Source organism: Microtus pennsylvanicus, chromosome 1, assembly GCF_037038515.1.
Source record: "Microtus pennsylvanicus isolate mMicPen1 chromosome 1, mMicPen1.hap1, whole genome shotgun sequence".
NCBI lineage: Eukaryota > Metazoa > Chordata > Mammalia > Rodentia > Cricetidae > Microtus > Microtus pennsylvanicus.
This window is the reverse complement of record NC_134579.1, coordinates 74,419,218-74,432,100: the sequence shown is the minus strand read 5'-3', so window position 1 is coordinate 74,432,100 and position 12,883 is coordinate 74,419,218. Positions and strand designations below refer to the sequence as shown.

At 35.6% G+C, this 12,883-nt stretch overlaps 1 protein-coding gene across 1 annotated transcript; it reads right to left on the bottom strand.

Moving 5' to 3' along the window:
• Positions 1-1,665: 1,665 nt before the first annotated feature.
• LOC142839680 (olfactory receptor 2L13-like) lies at positions 1,666-2,241 on the bottom strand. Its single transcript, XM_075955917.1, has one exon. It carries the CDS (start codon positions 2,239-2,241, stop codon positions 1,666-1,668), a length of 576 nt encoding a protein of 191 aa, XP_075812032.1.
• Between the last annotated feature and the right edge of the window lie 10,642 nt (positions 2,242-12,883).

Below are 12,883 nucleotides of genomic sequence, written 5' to 3'. Positions count from 1 at the left end.
TCAGCAGTTTAATCACATGTTGCTTCTTCTGTGTCTAGGCAGGATTGCAGAGGGAGCTTCCCTCTTGCCAGAATTCTCCTGTTCTCATTGATCCTCCTCTACTTCCTGTCTGTTTGTCCCGCCTATACTTCCTGCCTGTCTACTGGCCAATCCGCATTTATTTAAAACAAAATTGACAGAATATAGATAATTGTCCCACACCAGATCTCCAGTCAAATACTTCTAAAATTATTCAAAAAAATAGAAAGAAGAAGCACTTCAAGACACCTCTTACAATGTTGGCATTACTCTGCTACCAAAAGAAAGTAAGGCCAACAAAAGAAAACAACAGACTAACAACTTGCTAAATATATATTTTATAATATTCAATAAATACATGTAAAATATATATGAGCATATATCAAAAATATTAATCACAATGAACAAAACAAGTTTTAAATAAAAATGTAGATAAATAGCATAGCCTCTCACCATCATTTCATATCAGTGTCTTATGGAAACAAGAATATTTCTAAGCAAATTAAGTTCCTCTAGAATGGTCTTACATAAAGACATTAGGATAAGACGGCCAGAATATGTGCTCTATATGATAAATGTTTCAGCCTAAGACAATAGTACTTATTTACAAGATACAATGTGATATTTTATACATGTGAACATTGTATATGAGTGGAAACAGGATAATTAGTCAATTTATATATGAAAAATTTTACTTCTTTGGCAAGAGTACATTCAATTCTTTTGATATTTATGAAACATTATGTCTAACTATGTTTATTCAAGTGCAGAGCACACCAGAACCTCTTCTGCCTAATGGGAACAGTACTTCAGTAAGTAGTGTGGAGGAAATGTCTTTTAAACACTTAAATCTTATTCTATTCTAATTCAGTAGAGGAGTTGAACAGTCCCTTAATTTCTTCTTTACTTTTATGTTGTTGACTAAACATAATCTTCCTAAAGGACAGTATTAATTCACATTTCAATAAGCTGTCTACTCACAACAGCATTTGATAACCACTGTTGTTTTTATAATGACCGTTCTACCTGGGGTGAAGAAGTACTTTGCTGTGGTAAAATTGGATGTTCTTAAAACATTTCAAGACTTTGAAATGGCTATGTTTTCCTAATAGTAGACACTGGTCCCATGTTAATATTAGCTCACTTAAATGAGCAAAGTCCAAATTTCAACATGTTGCAAATATTCAATATACATAAGATTTTAATAATGAAAAGAAAAAGAAAAACACTTGAGCAAAGCAATTCATTTATGTTAATTTTGTAGAAATAATACATCAACAGCAGCACAAATCATATCCATATTACAGTACACTCAAGTATAATTCAGGTTGCATTAGCATTGCAATTCATTTTCTATTACCTGACATTAAAATTATGGACTGTGGTGATGTGAATATTAAACATGTTAATGAACTGCCAGGTAGGTATGATATGTGTGTGGTACACTTTATATTTTTCAAACACAACAGTGCTCTATGACATTCTGCAGGAGAAGGGAAAAAAATGTAGTGAGAAAAATATCAAGTTTTTATGAAAGAGAATGTCCCAAAGACTCTTGTCAGGGCCCCCAGGGCCTCCTTATTCCTCAGGCTCTAGATAATGGGGTTGAGCATGGGGGTGAGCATAGTGTAGAAGACAGCAAGACTCTTAATCTTCTGTGGGAGAACTGAGACTCTTAGGTTGAAGATAAAAGTAGGCCAAAGGTGCATAGTAAAATGTCACTACAGTTAAGTGAGTTGAACACGTGGTGAAAACCTTTTTTCTTCCCTCTTTTGAGTGCATATGGAAGACAGCAAAAAGAACCCGGCCATAGGTAGTTGTGATGCCAAGGAAAGGGAGCAGAAGAAACACAAAGGTGCTCACAAATACTATGTACACATAAACCCAAGTGTCCATACAGGCCAGGGGCAACATGGCTGGGACATCAAAGAAGAAATGGTTAATGGACCTGGAATGACAGTAAGGAATGTGAAAGGCATAGATCGTATGTGCTAAAGAGTTAATGGAGCCAAGTGTCCAGGACCCTATGATCATCTTCAGACACATCATTTTGCTCATGCGAATGATATAATGAAGAGGGTGGCAGATGGCAACAAAACGGTCATAAGCCATGGAAGCCAGGAGCAAGCCCTCGGAACCTGCCATGGTCATAAAGAAAAAAGCTTGAGCTCCACAGCCCAGGAAGGTGATGCTTTTCTGTCCAGTGAGGAAGTTGAATGCCATCTTGGGAACAATGGCAGAGATATCTATCAGGTCCATGAGAGAGAGCTGACTGAGGAGAAAGTACATGGGTGTGTGGAGCCTGGGATCCACACGAATAAGGTGGATTATAGTTGAGTTTCCAAGCAAGGCCACAAGGAATATGGAAACGATGAGTAGCAAAAGCAGTAGGCCAACCTGGTTTTGTGGAAACAACCCTAGCAAAATGAAATCACTTGAGCTCTGATTCCATTTCTCCATTAAAATGTATTGCTTTACCTTTCTCGAAAGGGGAACCTGAAAGTAAAACATACTTATCAGATGAAATAGAAAAAGAGAATAAAAAGGAACTGGCTTGTAATGAATGTTTGCACTGAATTGTTCTTCCTGGAGTACCATCCTTCTGTTGAACTTATTTTGAAATATGAGCTGAATGTTTCTTATGTCTTATCTCTGGCCAAGATCATATAAGAAATACTTGTATGATCAATTTAAAATCAAGAATGGCAACATTAGTAAGATAGCTCACACATTTTATCATAGAAAACTCCATGCAAGACCATTACTGTAGACCATTACCTACATCACAAAGCTAAGAAAGCCTCTATGGTCTGCATCACTTGCTTCCTGGCACTGTTCCCCTAAATGGTCATACTGCAGTCAGATCCCAGTGACCTGGTCATTGGTGCTCTGCCTCTTGAATCCTCTAATGAATCTTTACCTTTCCTGAAAATAACCTCCACACACAATTCACTGTTCTGTAATGAACAGGTGTTATATGTGCTCAGATCCAAACTAATCATAGATGCTCTTTGTATATACTTACATCCATAAGGGATTCTTTGGCCTTTGTAAATTTTACTGTTATGAATTGAATATACCTGAATATACACAACTACAGTGTTTATGGAACAAAACATAATAAATGTCACATATTACATAGAATGTGTTTTTGTTATATTTTCAAATTGTAAATGGTATACAAATATGTCCAAATTGTATGAATGTTGCTTATATGCATTGCTTTTTCCTCTTACGCTGAAATTCTGTTGTTTTTTTTTTTTTACTCCACTAGCAGGAATAAGAAGCCCTTAAAAGCCTGTTAATTTGGGAAGAAAATGTGTAGTAGCAAATGCTAGACTTTCTGCTTATCAATATTTCAAACATTGTTAAGCTTTTACTCATTTATTTATGTGCACTTATGGAGTATATGCATGCTATGGTACTTGTATGAGAGATAGAATATTATTGACAGAGTCAATTTCCTTCCTCCATCCTGAATATTAAACTCAGATCATCAGATTGAAGGCAAGTATCATCACTTGCTGAGCCAAGCAAATTAATGCCTTGTTCTTATTTAATAATTGTCTGTTTTATATGTATTTTAATTGCACTCATTAGACTTATTTATCTGAGGAAAATAAAACAAAAGTATTATTTGTATCTAGAATAAATGAATTAAAATAACAATAAAATTAATACTTGTTTATTGCATAAATATGTGTATAAGTATATATTCCTAAATATACAAATACAACATCTTCAGTTTATATAATGGTACATGTATGTGTATGTTCACAATAATGAACTTTTAGTATTGAATACCAAATTGAATTTGCAAGAGAGCATGAAGAATAAATGGTAGAGCCTAGATAAACAAAATGAAAAAATGGATCTGGTATAACTATATTATAATCTGAAATATCAAAATATTATCTAAAAAGAATCAAATGAATAATTGTTTCCGCCAAAATAATGATTTCTACTTTTATAAGGTCAGTCCTCTGTGTATAGCTTGCCCCAACAATAGTGTTTCCTATTGCTGTTCAGTGTCATCTGCTTCTTCTCCGCGCATTAGCAAGCATTCTAAATCCATAAGTATGATTTATTATCTCTCCAACATACATGTTCTTTCTTCTCTCACCTGTCCTCAGTATGAAAGTCCATGTTTTATATGTGTGTACCATTATATGTGGGAGAAATACTGAAGACAGAGCCTCAGAAGCTTACTGGCCTGAGTACTAATGTTGGATAACTATTAATTTTCAACACTAAAGACCAGCAAATGGTACTTGGCAAAAATTATTCTTATTTGGTAATAGATCACTTAGCATTCTCTATGCCTGTGGGGTGCACAAAAACAATGTAAAACAGTTTGTGACAGAAATGCACTTTTATGATTATCTGATAAAGAGATACAACTAGGGATGCAAATGCAAGAACGAGGCAGGTGTACAGAACTACTTGGCACACAGTAAACTTGGTACCAGAAAAATCCTGTGCTTCCTTATCACCTTTCAAATATAAATGCTTAGAAACTGATTGATAAACATGAAGTATAAATAAAAAACAAAATCACCAACTTTATTGTATACCTTCAAAACACCTTCAATGTTCCTAAATAAAAGTTTCATATTCTAGGGATAGGTCCTGATCCCACTGTTACCAGCCCCACCAACAGACCAAGCTGCAAAACTGCTACCCACATACAGAGAGCCTTGGTCAGTCCCATACAAACACCCTAACTGTTAGTTCAGAGTCCATGAGCTTATAAGGAGCTCAGGTCAGCTCTTTCTTTGGGATCCCCATCTTCATCTTGACCCATACTGCTTATACAGTATCTCATCCCTCTCTCAAGTTGGACTCCCAGAGCTAAGCCCAGTGCTTGTCTGTGGAACTCTGTGTCTGATTTCATCATTCAAAGATGAAGGCTCGCCGGGCGATGGTGGCGCACGCCTTTAATCCCAGCACTTGGGAGGCAGAGGCAGGCGGATCTCTGTGAGTTCGAGACCAGCCTGGTCTACAGAGCTAGTTCCAGGACAGGCTCCAAAGCCACAGAGAAACCCTGTCTCGAAAAACCAAAAAAAAAAAAAAAAAACAAAAAAAGAAAAAAAAACAAAGATGAAGGCTCTCTCATGACAATTAGGTAGTCACCAATCTGATTACACAAAGAGGCCAGTTGAGGCACACTCTCCACTATTGCTAGGAGTCTTAGCTGGGTTCTTCTTTGTGGATTCCTGGGAATTTCCCTAGCATCAAGTTTCTCCCTAACTTCATAATGGCACCTTCTATCAAAATATATATGCATATATCTCTTTCATTGGTCCCTACTCCATCCCTCGCCCAAGTCAACCATCTCATTCCCTCATGTTTTCATCCCCATCCCTTCCTCTCTATGGCTCCTTGCCCGCAGTTTACCCAGAATATCACATCTATTTCCCCCTCTCAGAGCGATTCATGTGTTCCTCTTAGGGTTTTCCTTGTTACCTAGCTTGTCTGAAATTGTGGTTAGTAATCTGGTTAACATCTAGTAACCACCTATGAGTAAGCACATACCATGTTTGTCTTTCTGGGTCTGGGTTACCTCACTCGGTGCAAATTTCATGTTGTCATTGTTTTTACAGCAGAGTAATACTCCATTGTGAAATGTACCACATTTTCTTTATCCGTTCTTCTGTTGAGTGTGAGACAAATAATAAAAACCCAGAGACAGATATGGGGTTCCGTCTGAACATCAGAAAAGGAAAGCAGACAAGCCACTAGAGAGTTCTTACATGTACAAAATCTTCAGACTGAAAAGAGTGAGTTCCTGTCTCAACCTGCCTTAAATTTCTCTCTAGTGTTGTTATTAAAAGTATGCACTGCACCACCACTGCCGAGCCTCTATGGCTAACGCCTGCTGAGATTAAAGATGTGAACTACCACTGCCTGGCCTATATCACTGACTAGTGTGGGTGCTGAGGGTAAAGGTGTGTGCCACCACTGCCTGGCCTGTATGTCTGACTAGTGTGGCTAGCTTTGCACTCTGATCTTCAGCCAATTTAATAAAACAGAAATAAAATATCACTATATTTCTCCTTTTGTCTAAAATAAAAGAGAAAACTATAAGAAAAACTAAGCATAAGAATTACATACATTATATACAGGCAATAAGTACATCAAAAATGTCTAATCCATTTGCATTTGACAGATTCAGAGAAAATACTTCATATGTATCTCATCTTATTGAGTCCAAAAGATTGTACCTAAGTCATTTTCTATTCTAATTTGTATTATCAAATTACCTTTATTGTCTCTCAACTTTTTATACTTTACACTTCTTTGGTGAATTTCTTTTCTGAGTCTGGTAAACAAGGAAAACTATAACTATCTAGTCTTCAACTACCTCCAAAACCTGAGAAGAAATGTTAACTGAGTAGTCAGGAAGTACAAGCAGGTGACTTCCAAAAAAAAATGTGAGAAATGGCAGAAACATCTGACTGCCTGGACAGTCACACAAAGATCTTCTGAAGTATTGGAGCATCCATCCTCAGCATAAAAGCCTAGAATACTCAACAATTTTTTCTGTCAAGCAGTTCAGTCCCACCCTGTCTTGAAAAGGTTTGGCAGTCAATTCCTTTTGTGTCTTGTCTTTCCAGTTTGGACAGCATACCATCAACAATCAAGGCAAGAGAAATTTCTCACCCAGTGATTTGCTTTTGCCATGAGAAAAGTAAACTCCATTTGGAGTTTCTTCTATGACCATCATCTTCTCTGAAGTAGATTAGTGCTGTCAGGAGCAGACATGTCTCTTTGTCATAAAAAAGAGCCTATGTTATTAAAACATCTTCAATGCCATATTCTTTAGATCTCTGAGTTGTTTGAAAATAACCTGTCTACTTAAAATAAGTCTCTTTGACTTGAAAACATACCTAATATTCCTACAAATTTATTTGCGATAGGTAACTAATTACTAACCTGTATTTCCTTACTATCCAAATAGTTGGTAATAATAACTTTTAAGAACTAGACACTATTAGATGAGCTGTATAGGTACAATACCTTGAACAAGATTAGAAACATATGTTGTAATGGAATCAATCTCAAATTTGTATCAATATGCAAATTTGTATGCAATATACAGAAGTCTAATCCAATGAAAAATATTCAAAACTAGTAGTTGCTATTTAAAAGTAGTTTCAATAATATACCTTTTTATCTTATTATATCTATATCCTCCCACTTGTCTTCAGAATAGATTCTATAATCTCCCCTTTTATCTTATCACATCTATATCCTCCTGTTTTTTCACAACAAAAACTCTGAATCTAATCTTCTTTGTTCAACTTCCCTCTTGACAGTAACCAATAACAACTTGTTAAAAAAAAACCTCCTAAGCAGCAATAAATATCCATAACCCATTGAAAGACCAAAAACCTCACATCCACCCTCTCAGGAATGGAGCACTGTGTTCTTAAATTTTACTTCCTGCTGTCTGGAGTGATGTCATCTTTAGGGAGATCCTGAAAAGAAATATTTGGGTTAATTGTTCCAGTCCTGGGAGTTTTGTCATTTGTTGTCCATGTAATGGGAAACTGCAGGGCTTGTCTAGTGTGGGAGGTCCTTATGTCTGTGTGCTGCTTTTCTTTATTAATGAACAAAGACTCTGCCTTGGCCTGTTGATAGGGCAGAATTTAGGTAGGCAGGGAAAACAGAACTGTTCTGGGAGGAAGAGGGTGGAGTCAGAGAGACGCCATGGAGAGGCCAGAGTCAGACATGTCAAATCTTTACCAATAAGCCACTGCCACATGGCAATATACAGATTACTAGAAATGGGTTAAACTAAGATGTAAGATTTAGCCAATAAGAAATTAGCGCTAATGGGCCAAGCAGTGATTTAATGAATACATTTTCTGTGTGGTTATTTCAGTTCCAGAGCAGCCAGAACAAACAAGTGGTTCCCCCAACATTTGTCTCAAGTCTTGGCTACAGTACTCTGTGAGGCTGGATCATCTCAGCTAGGCACCTCAAAATTATTCTGAGCAGTTTATAGTCCAAAACCAATCTTTAGGTGGTGTTTTTCAGCTTAGTGGTACTATCATAAGTTCTGGAGGAATCATCATTTTGGGGTCCCTTCCTCTCTTTTGAGATTTCAGAAGTCACACTTAGGCATGCTTATGACTCAGTGCAGAAAACTGATAGAGACTCAAACACAAAATCATGTAGAGGAAGGTAGATGAAATATTTTTCTGGAATTAGTACTCAATATGCCCTTTAACATTATTACTATATATTTATATATTAATCTTACAAATTTGGAGATAATATTTATACCCTAAGAAAAGTTGTTAAAGAGTAAATATAAAACCAAAGAATTGTGAAATTAGAGACAATAAAATAGTCCATAAATTTTGTTCTTCTTCTGTCCCATATCAGGTGGCTCTTCTGACATGAGACTGATTTTGGATTTTCATTAATAAGCATGCTTGAGTTTAGAGAAAGAGAGAGCAACACTCAAAGCCAACTTTGAACTTTAACTGAACCAGTACTACAAAAAAAAAGATCATTTATATTATATGTCTGTAATGAACAGCAGAAACAAATATTTGAGATTTATAAAATTTTATCCGTTTGAAAATATGTATGCCAATAGATCAATTTACTCTTTTTCTTGGGACATTTTTTTCTGGATGATTTTTCCTTTTTCTTCAGACCTCTCATTTGTCCAATGGTCTTCAGCTTCCTTATCTGGATACTTTTATTCTTCTGAAAAGAAAGAAAGAAAACCCTTCCCTAACTGTAGATTGGGGGACATTCTCTTTTGGCAAGTTATATCTGATCAAATGAAAAGCATTTGTTAGCTTTTAGGTTAGTTTAGATTAAACAGTCATGCTGTTTGATAAGCTACCATCTCTTCTAATTAAGAGGTGTCTATGATTCAAATAACATCTTTATCATTTATGATGGTATCCATAGCTTTTATTGTCCTGTGGAAACAAACGCAAAACCCTTCCCCAAAGTAACACATGTTCTGGTTTCCATTCTGAGGTCAGTACATCTTTAAAGTATACTGACTGATTTATTTCCACAGTTTTATCTACTATCCAATGTCTCCATGACTGTTGTTGCTTTCTCATTGGCATTTAGAAAATTCAAAGTTAATAAAACATTATGCAATCTATTTCTGGGGGTCTTTATCATCACTTTCTATTTATTTAACATATACCTTAATGTTTGATTTGAACTTTCTATAACATCCTGCCCTGTAGGATTGTGTGGGACATTTATAGCATGTTTTTTACTATAATAAACAAAAACTTGTTTCTTTTTTTTACACACATATTCTAGAGCATTGTCTATCTTTATTTGTATAAGTATACCCATGATGGTCATAGTTTCTAGCAAATGTGGGATTACAGAATCAGCATTTCCCAAAGTCAAAGTAGTTGCCCATTGAAAACCTGAATAGATATCAATGGTGTGGTGCACATATTTTAGTTTTTCAAATTCTACAAAATGAAACACATTCATCTTCCAGATTTAATTTCTTTGAGTAACATTTGGGTTACTTCCTGTAAGTAGTAGTATTTGTTGTATAAAGAACATGTAGGACATCTTCTTATAATTTCTTTGGCTTGTTGCCACATGATGGAAAAGTATTTTTTTAATTTTTCCTATTGACAGCACATTTTATATGAAAGTCTGAGACCTCCAGCACATATCTAATCAATAATTGATCAATTTCTGCATTATCTTGTGCTAGAGGACCTGGAAGATCTGTATGGGATTGCACGTGTGTTACATATGTTGAATGATTCATATTCCTGATTATATCTAATAACTGAATAAATAATAAAGTCAATTCTGTATAATCTGATATAAATTCAGCAGTTTCAATATACAAAACAACTCTTTCTTCATATTGTGAATCTGCATCTGTGTTGAGAGATTATTTAAAATTCATTAGTACCATGAAAATAGCATATAATTTTGACTTGGACAGAATCATAACGTCTTAGATCCACTTTTCTTAAATTCTCTGACTTGAAACCTGCCTTACCTGATTTATTTGCATCAGGATAAAATGTGGTATTTCCAGATATTGGTGTTTCCCATAAAATTTGAGGAAGGACCCAGTTAGTTCTCTTTACAAATTGAATTCTCTTGCTTTGGGGATATTTGTTATTAATCTCTCCCCCCAAAAAATTAACACAAACTCTTTGCAAAGGTTCACTTTCTGCCCATAATTTGTCAATTTCATTATTAATGAATGGTTCTACAATTTTTGCAGGTCTATTCCTGCTAGTTGACAAAGTCTCAATTTTCCTTTTAGAAAAGTTTAACTCAGAGACCTTTTCCACATATGTTTTTAATTTTTTACTTGGTTTATGTGGGGGGAAAAAATGTCCACTCTAAGATATCTTTCCTCTGCTTAAAATTCATATTGGGGAATGTTTGGAGGATATTATGACCAGAATGCAGAATTCAGTTAAGCTTTGGATCCACATGATCCTGCTGCACCTTCTATAATTTCTCTTCAATAAAAGCCAATTTTCTCTCAGCTTCAGATGATAATTTCCTGGGATTATTTAAGTCCTTATCACCATCAAAGGCTTTGTTTAAATTAACAAGTTCATCAGGTTTTATCTTTAATTGCTCTGGGAAGGAGTTTCCTCAATGACGGCAGGAAGTTATTGAACTGGATTTAGAATAGGGCCTGAGAGCAATCCCTCAAGGAGTTTTATAAAGGCAAAGATGGTCTTGAATGTCTCTTGTTGATCTACATTCACTAGCCCAATGTTTGCCTTTGCCATATCTTCTGCATAATCAAGAAGTGACAGGCATTCTGCTTAGAATATGTTAAGAAAAAAAACATTATTTCTAGGATCACCCTGTTTATAATCCCATTTAAGGTGACAATGTTTACCAACACTATAATAGTTAACATGTAAATTTTTCCCCAAAACTCTGGAAATCAACTCTCCTATCCATGTATCATCATGATAATGAGATTTAATATAAGATGTAGCTCAGATCCATTCCTCCAAAGGTGCTAACCTTGCATTTAAAAGCTTAATTATCCTTTTGCATTGAGAATTAGCAGTTTCAAAAGCCAAAGATTCAATTATAATTTGTTTAGCTCCTAAACTTGGTTTTATTTTGTTTACTACTGTCAATCTTTGTAAAAAAAGCTGCAAAGGTTTCTTTTGGGCCCTGTATGACTTCAGTAAACGATTCAATTCGTTTTCATACTTCTTCAATTCTGTCCCAAGAATTCAAAGCTTCTGCATGGAATAAAGCTAGGATGTGGCCATCATATAGAGATTGCCTTTTTATATTCCTTCACCAATAAGTTGATCTTGGGACATTCCCATACCTCTAGCTTTACTCTGTTGTTCAATAGTATTAGCTTCTTCTCTGAACCAGGTACTCCATTGTAATTGTGGACCAGGCTCTAAAATAGTTTCAACCAAATCTATCCAATCTTTGGGGGATAATTCTATTATAAATTGACCATGAATTTAACATTTGCTTCACAAAAGGTCAATGCATGCCATATGAGACTAGTGTTTTTTCAAACCTCCTTAAATTTAACATTGACATAGGAGTTCACTGAGCTCTTACAGATTATTATTTGAAAATTGCTATAAGGTTACTGAATATATTAAGGTTTGTCATTTGAAGATATCAAAATGCCAAATGTTTTAATTGTGGTAGAATTACATCTAAGAATGTAAAGAAGGCATTCCTAGAAATAATGACTCCACTGGGAATGACAAAAATAGAAGGTCTCAATCTTATGGATTATGTAGAAGATGTGGCAAAAACCAACATTGGAACAATGAATGTAGATCAACAAAAGACAGACAAGGCCACAAGCTTCTATTGGGAAAATCTTTGGATGGCCTCTTGCAGGCCTGCAGGTCAAACATGGTCCAATCATTCTTAGTTACTGTGGAGGACACGTCTCACAAGAAAAATTTTAAAATCCAGTGCCTTCTGTAAAAAGCCATGCTGTTCTGGATGATGGAATAAATGTGGTGTGTGAATCAAAAATTCCAATAGAAAATAAAAAATGTATATTTTGGCAGACTTCTATAAATGATCAAAGACAAAAGCTGACAGTTCAAGTAAATAACATTACAACTCCAGGACTACTGGACACAGGTGTAGAGGTAACTCTTATTACTCCAAAATTTTGGCATTCGATTTGACCTCTTCAAGAGACAGAAGTTCAATTCCTAGAAATTGGAACCTATCTCAAGTGAAACAAAGGATAAGATGGGTTGAATTTATAGGGCCAGATCTTTCATTTTAAAATTGATATAAAACATAACTGTGTCAAGCTGACAAAGGGTAGGCTTGTGATGGTGAATCTCCGTTATCTGTCTGACTACATCTGGAATCACCTAAATACCAAGCAGCTGAGCATGCCTGTGAGGGATTTCCTTGATTATATCATTTGAAGTGGGAATAACCACTCTAAATCTGGCCACACCTTCCTGTGTCAGTCCATAGAAAAGTACATGGAAAAAGGAAGCTTTTGCTTTTTGCTTTCTTGTCCTCACTCTCACTGGCTTGTTTACCTGTCCTACTGCTGAGGCATCCCTTCAGGTATTAGAGCCTACTTCTTCAGGATTCCAATACAGACTGAAGATGAGCAGCTATCCAGGAATGCATCAGGACTCTACTAACAAACTGGGACTGCTGAGACATCTAGTCTCATAGAATATACAACTACCATATTCTTGGCCTTTCTGTCAACAGACAGCATTGTTGGACTATGCAGACAGTTGCCAATATGCCACTCTAATATTTAACACCCTGACTAATACGCTGTAAGAAAAAATAGCAATAAATACCTTGAGAAATATATTTCTTTCTCTTATCTTTAGAGCTATAGGCA